The following is a 7489-nucleotide window of genomic DNA, read 5'->3' on the forward strand; positions in this document are numbered from 1 at the left end:
TAATTTTATGAAAATTTTAACCTAAAAATATTTAGATTCCGAAAAATATAAAAATCACTAATCCAATACCATGAAGCATGTGGAACACTATGAAAGAATATGAAGCACATGAAAGAATTTTTTTAATTACTTTAATTGTTGGATTTAAAACTTTTTCTTTCATTAGTTTTGATTATGTTAGATCATAATTGTTAGATTCAATGAATTTATAAATATAAAACTAAAAAAAAATGCACACATATGATGGCCCTAAAAATGATTTTAGGTTAAAACTCATATTTACCCCAAGAATTAGAACAAGTTAGAGAAAATTTCGAACTTAAAATTTAAGTTTTACTTTAAGAGAAGGGGATTCTTATTTGTACAAATGGTACTTCAAACTTGGAACGAGCATGAAAAATTTAACGATACTTCTTTATCTTTTGAGTTGTTCTGCTGGATCAATCGCTCAAGACCTTTGGTGACCCGATGAAGTAAGTCTTACAACAACAAACTACAAACATCAATCAACCAGCCAAGCCTTTTAGCTCTCATAGCTAAAGCTAAAGCAGCAAGTGGCCAACGTGTGGGGCCTGTTGCCAGCATTTTGCGCGCGACTATTTTCCAAGACGCGTCTGTTTGCGCGTTACATGCTAGGTCCAGTTGCACCCAAAAACCAGGTCTGACATCGTGACCCACACCAGGAATAGGAACACAAAATTCATTTCCAAAGGTGGGAACTTTGGCCATCTCCAATTGATCTGGTGAGAGAGTCAGATGGTAGAAAATAACCTTAAATGAATGATAAATTGACATTTGAGCATCAAGTGTTCTTGGGCTTGGAGAGGATTTAGTTACCAGATGTTAAAATTTGGGTTTGAGAGTTAGTTAAGATTTGAAGATACATGTTTTGGCATACATTTTTTACTTTTATGTTGTAGAACTCATTTTGTAATATATTTCATCAATCTTAACTTTATACATTTTGTTCATCCTTCATAGATCATCTTTGTAAAAAATTGACAAAATTCAAAACAATTAAGACATTCATTTATAGTGAATAAAATAAATAAATACGATTCTATAAGGAAACACTAAATATAGTTCAACGGCCCAATGTTTTTGAATTTGGATGATTTTTGATAGACATGCATATTTGAAGCTAAACATAAAAAAATAAACGGTTAAATTATTAAAATAAATTATGAAGTGAACCTCACAAAAAGTATATAAAAAACATATGTCTTCAAATCCTAATCATATATATAAATATGGGGATGTATATATATTGTCATACTCTAGAATCAATCTTATCCTTTGAAAAGTATGGGGAACACAATTGGAGGAAGAAGGAAAGCAATGGTAATGAAAATCAGCGGGGAGACCTTCAAAGTAAAGACCCCGATAAGGGCATGGGACGTAGTGAAGGACTACCCAGGTCATGTCCTATTGAACTCGGAAGCTGTGAAACGTTTTGGCGTGAGGGCCAGGCCACTGGAACCAAAACAAGAATTGAAACCCAAGAAAATATATTTTCTTGTCGAACTCCCCAAGTTTCCGGCGGAGGAAGAAGAAAAACAAGTGAAAAGAAGAGTGCGGTCGGGTATTCAAGTGAGTGCCAAGGACAGGCTCGAGTGCTTGATGCTTTCACGGCGGTCGGTGTCGGATCTTACGAGTGTTAGGGAATCGTCGACAACGTCGAGTTCATCATCGGAGGGTCCGGTGCGGATGAAGATGAGGCTGCCGAAGGCTCAAATGTTAAAACTGGTTGAAGAGAGTAAGGATGACGTGGAAATTGCTGAGAGGATAATAGAGCTTTATATGGTTAATAATGGTGGAAAGGTCGAAGGGCAGATGGTGGAGAAGGAAGAAGGCGTTTTGCAGCGGAGGCGTGGTGGTGGCAACCTCAAGCCGCGTCATGAGGTACAAGTCTGACCCTCTTTTTTGTTTTTTGTTTTGAAATATTTTGGAATTGGGTGTGCATCTTTTTCTGGTAGAAAGATAAGATGTTTCATTAATTTTGTTCTTTTTCTTTTGTTTTTAGTGTTATAAACTTTCTTCAATTCCCAATATTCAGGTGACCTATGTTAGGTGTTCATAGTTTTGCACTCTTGAATTTTTTGGTGAAAGTTTTGCACATTTAAAGGGTGGTTATTGAGTTTGTGAATTATTCTTACAAAGTTACACTTCAACAAAGTTGATGTTCTTTTTTCTTTCGTACAAGTGATGTGAATTATTCTTACAAAGTTACATTTAAAGGATGGTTATTGATTATGTTTATTTATTTAATTCGGGTGTATAGAGAAGCTAAAATAATTGGTAGATCGCTTCGCTTTCATTATTACTTATATATATAATAAGATAAATATTCTAAATCAGCTTAATTGTGAGTACAAGTATTACGAACAATTTTAATTGTTTAATTATGGGCAATTTTAGTTGTTCAATTTACATATGTGCATACGATGACATTGTGCTGTTTGTAGAATGTTTTTTTTTTTTTTTTTTCTTGGTCAATTTTAGGCTTCGAATAAGAAATTAGGTCAATGTTAGGCTTGAGAGAAGGAGAGAGAGGGAAAGAGAGGGAGCGCATTTTCTAGATAGTGGACCTTATTGCCTGCCTTGTTTAATAAAGTTAATAGTGGATGCATGCCCCAGGCTTCTTACTGAAAATGTAAATACACAAATAAAAAAGAACACCTCTCAAGTGTCCTCAATTAGTCGATTACCTCACACCATAGATCAATAGCATGTTCCATACTGAATACTTAAACATGAATCTTTTATTGTTAAAGTTACGTTATCACATGGTTTTACCAATTCACTAATGATAATGTGAGACCCGATATGCTTATATCATAAATCTAGTTAAGATGCACTATTAATCTATAAATACATATGATAATGAGTTGTATGAAGCTTCCGACAACACCATCTTTCAGTATTACAGTCTACATATTCAATATAAAACTTTTGTCAGCGAATTGTAATATTCCTCACATAAAATGGTCAAATGCGTTTCTTAGTTCTTAATTTGGTTGGTAACGTACCGTCGAAGTTTCTACAAAAAAAACAAAGGAAAAAGAAAACCACAATGGTTAATGTAATCCCCTTGCCGCATGACATTTTTTCCGAATTAAGTTCTCTCTTAAGATACAGACAGTCATGAAAGTTGCAAACAAATATAGGGTCCTGGAAGCAAAGTCGCCACAAAAAAGTTTGCTACCTAAAATACTAGTGATATAGAACAGTCTACAAAAAGTTTTATACTGTAAAGTTTCTAGTTGATGAGAAATTTTTTATTGTGGGCGGAACACGATGAGGTACATCACGTGTCATTATACAAATGGTGATATACGTGTGTTAAAAAGTTAATAACATAAAAAATAAAATTTCTCCCCACTTACATAAAAACACGTGATGTATCACCCATGTTCCGGTCACAATGAAAAATTTCTCCTAGTTGAGTGTGGAAGTGGAGTTTACATGTCAAATCTTGAGTGGAGGCGAAAAGAGAAAGGTAGATGGAAATGATAGCTAGCATTCCTGTTTCGGTTAATATCTCCATGTATGAATTGACAATATTCCTTCTTTGATAACATAATTTTGCAGAAGCGAGTGAGTTTTGTCCCTGTGGAAGAAGAAGAAATTCGTTTAGATCTAGCCCCTCAATAGCTAGCGCTAGCGCATGCAGTCAATCATGAAGTATCAAAATTTGCAGACTTCATTTTTGGTGCCTTGATTTGTATATATGTAACATATATATTTGCAATATATACAATATTAGCTCCTGTAATTGTTTTTCTCTTTGTATAATATAGAGACCGTTCTATGATTTTGTATCCTGGAAATTCAAGCTTCTAAAAATCATTTAGCTTTGATGGTGACCGGTGAGTGTCAATTTAGCTTCAAATAATGTAAAAGTTGGGACGTACATTATTTTGTCTTTTCAGTTTTTTATTTTAAATCTCTACTAGGAACCAACCTTTTGTCAGCTGCTCGTACGTTCATCCTAAACATGTTTTGGGATCATCTCGGCCCTCGCAACCGCTTTGCTACTGATCTTGCAATTTAACTTGGCCACAAACTTTACGTCTTTCGACTCGGAGTCAATGATCACTTCCTCCGTTTCTTTTTCCGATTTCTTATTATTGTGAGAAGCACAAGGGAAGATGAAGATGGAAAATATGTAGAAAAATAAGATGGTGATGACGAAGATAAAATGCCAAGAAAAAAAGGCCGTGGGGAATTTTGGTAAAGGCCTTGCCATGGTTGCAGTGCTAGGATAGGAGCTAGCTTAAAGTCGTCTTTAAAAAAGTTTTCCAATTATCTTCAATTTTTGTGAAATGTTTATTGGGAATGGCCCATAGGTGCTTTTTCTATGCCTCACTTTGCTTGCTTTTGATACGGAGGAGGAAGTTGTTGGAGAGGCTTCTAACCAAAATAATACACTTACAAAATCAAAATTTTGAACAGTGGTGGGCACAATGCACTTACCATATGAGGATGCTGCATATATATGGCACCAACTATTTATCCATATCCGCACTGCGAACAATTAAAAATATGAGTATGCTAGCTGCACTTGAAGTATTTGATTCATGCTTGTTTGCTTTGCAGTTTTATTTTTGTTCATGTTATTACTGCTAACTACACTGTAATCTAGGGTTTCGGAATGTAACAGAGGAAACGAAGAAGAAGAATTAGAGAAATAATAGGTCTCCATTAACTAAATAATGGAGTACATCAGCCCTATTTATAGTAAGAGCATATTACTTAATGGCTATGAAATACAACCGACTCCAGCTGATGAACGATTTACGATTTACCCAAAACTATAAGATGTTTAATTCAATGTAGTACGTGATATATTTAAAACACTGTATAAGATAAAATAAATATCTTTTTTTTTTGGTCAAACTAAAAACTTTCATTAATTAAAAAAACTATTACATGAACTAGAAAGCTCAATGACAATCCAGGTAAATGCCCTTATACGTAACGGATTTTTTAGTTAGTAGGGCAAAGCCGGTCAACATTTAAGGTTTACTCAAAACCTTTACAAGATGGAAGAGGGTCATATTGTCATAGGGCAAGTTTTTGCGCAAAGGGTAATAAAATGGCGTGTAATACCTTAATGTTTACGCGACAACACTTATGGTCGTTGACTAGGTCATCTTTATCCAACGAACTTCTGCATTGGTCCACTATTTCACGCCGTTGGGCAAAGGCACACAATGACGTGTTAACAAATCCAGCGACAAAGGCTTTGCTCGATGAACTTTGAAAAAGTTCCATCAAGCAAAAGGCTTAATTAGGTACTAGGTTTTCGGGTTTGGGGCGACCAATCTTTCCCGACGATTCTATCAAACTGCCACTACTATTTGCTTTAATTATAGAGATCTAGAGAGTAACACTGGTGGTACAAATAAAAGGAGTAAGTGGAAGAAGAGGAAGGAGTGGTAGCCAATTGTGGGGGTTCGCACAACGTAGCTATAAGATTTCCAATTGTAAAATTAGGACTAGTACTAGCCAACCATCAAATATGTTTGGATATAGTTTGAGATCTTCTATGTAAAAAGTAAGGAGTTGATTCACCTATTTATAGGCTAGAAGAAGTCGATCTAGGCTCTCTGACACTTCTCTAAGTCATCAGAGCAAGTAGGGGCTGGTGGCAGTACTTCTTTACTAGGACATGCCTTTTATTCAGAACAGGGCTGCCTATTCCTTGCACAGCATGGGTTGACGTATCAGCTATACCAATCAGTCCTGCATAACACCCTATGTGGCTAAGTGGGTTTTGCTTAGATTAAAAAGGGCAGTCTAGCATGTGAGTGGGAGTTGTTGGTATAACTTAGGTGTAAGAGACGCCTCACTCCTTCCAGAATGCCTTGACTCTGCAGGTAAAACGCATAAACATATGCCAATTATGGCAAGAGATGAAGCGGCGTGCTTAAGCAAAGTTGCTGCGCATGACTGAGAATTAGTTCGCATGTACTTTGCTAGGTTAGCCCAATCTTTGTCAGCTTTTGGCATAAGCTTGGGAATACCCAGACCGACCTTCAGGAGCCATTCTCCCAGCCACCTTAGCACCTACCTGAGTAATTTAAGTTTATTTGTTTAGTTTTTTCACCATAATTGTACAAACAATTTTATTTTAAATGTTGTTTGTACGATACTTGACCAATCCTGAAATTACCAAGCATCAATCAATTTCATACCTTCAAGGATCCACTGAGGGGTTCATGCTGAGGCACCCCTGCCCAAGCACAAAAGTTTCCCTCCAACCAGGAGGCTAATCACAGCACAACACATGTCAACTTCAGAATAAAGCTCATAGAGTCCCACATCGATCGCGGATGAAAGCTAGAGATTCTCTTCAACTATAAATGAAGACCATTCTCCTACAATGAATCCATAATGTCATTATTGTACTTAAACTAGTCATTAGAACTTGAACCTATGTATTTGTGTAAACCCTTCACTATTAATGAGAACTCCTCTACTCCGTCGACATAGCCAAGCTTAGGGTGAACGATGTAGATCTTGTGTTTGCTTCCCCATCTCTATCTCTTTACATATTTATCCTCACTACACTAGTAGGAAAAACTATTTGCATGACAGATGTTTGGGCAACAAAGCAAAATTCATTGCACAAGTGTGTTTTGTGCAAAAAAAACAATAGCTTCGTCGCGCAAGAAAGGTGCTACTTTGCGCGACGCACAACTTTGTTGCACAATACAGTTTGCACGATGAAAAAAAGACACTTGTCACACAAAGTTAATCAGACAAATGCGAGTAATTTTTTGTTTTTTTACGGGAAAATAAATGTGCTACAAAGTTTTTCTTGCGGAAACCTTTGGTGACAAAGGATTAGCCGTGCAAAGTTCGTTGAGTTTTTGGGTCAGAGCATTCAATGCATGCGAATCAATGGAATACTTGTGCGACAAAGGCTTCGTCGTGCAAAGTCCAGTCAGTTTTTGAGTTAGGGCATTTAGTGCATGTGAATATGAGGAATCAATATTGTATTTAGTGCAATTGTCTGCTTATTCTTCACAACTTCATTCGTGCTCGAATGAAAGATAAAAACTGAGAGCAGAGCATGTCCTCTGGGCCTTATGATATGAGGCAATATGTGGAGTTTATGTGTGTGATTGGTGTAGCAATGCAGAATAATTGTCCTACTGCTAAGTGGGGTTTTTGGAAATATGTGCCCGAGAATGTGAAGAAGGTGATGGATCAATTATTAGTAAGTGTGACAAATTTTGAAAATAATTAGTTTTGTGAAATTTTTTGTTATATATTGTAATTAATTATCTGCATATATGTGTAATAGTGTAACTATACTCTTGATGATACGAACGAAAAGTTGATGAAGTTGGTGGAGGAGGTGTTGAAGGGAGGTTACAAGCAGTGGCGCTATGACATGAACCGAAATGGAGGACAAGCGAAACAATAGTTTTAAATTTATGTTTTTGAGGACAATATAATTTTAAGGTTTTTTTTATAG

General features: G+C 36.1%; 1 protein-coding gene across 1 annotated transcript; it reads left to right on the plus strand.

Annotated features, from left to right (window-relative positions):
* The first annotated feature begins 1195 nt into the window (after positions 1 to 1195).
* Positions 1196 to 3814, plus strand: LOC137740806 (uncharacterized protein At1g66480). The gene is made up of 2 exons (XM_068480608.1): positions 1196 to 1902; positions 3592 to 3814. The coding sequence occupies exons 1-2, from the start codon at positions 1306 to 1308 to the stop codon at positions 3652 to 3654; spliced, it is 660 nt and encodes a 219-aa protein (XP_068336709.1). The 5' UTR covers positions 1196 to 1305; the 3' UTR covers positions 3655 to 3814.
* Positions 3815 to 7489: the final 3675 nt, after the last annotated feature.

The sequence above is a fragment of the Pyrus communis genome, chromosome 7, assembly GCF_963583255.1.
Source record: "Pyrus communis chromosome 7, drPyrComm1.1, whole genome shotgun sequence".
In the NCBI taxonomy this organism is placed as follows: Eukaryota; Viridiplantae; Streptophyta; class Magnoliopsida; order Rosales; family Rosaceae; genus Pyrus; species Pyrus communis.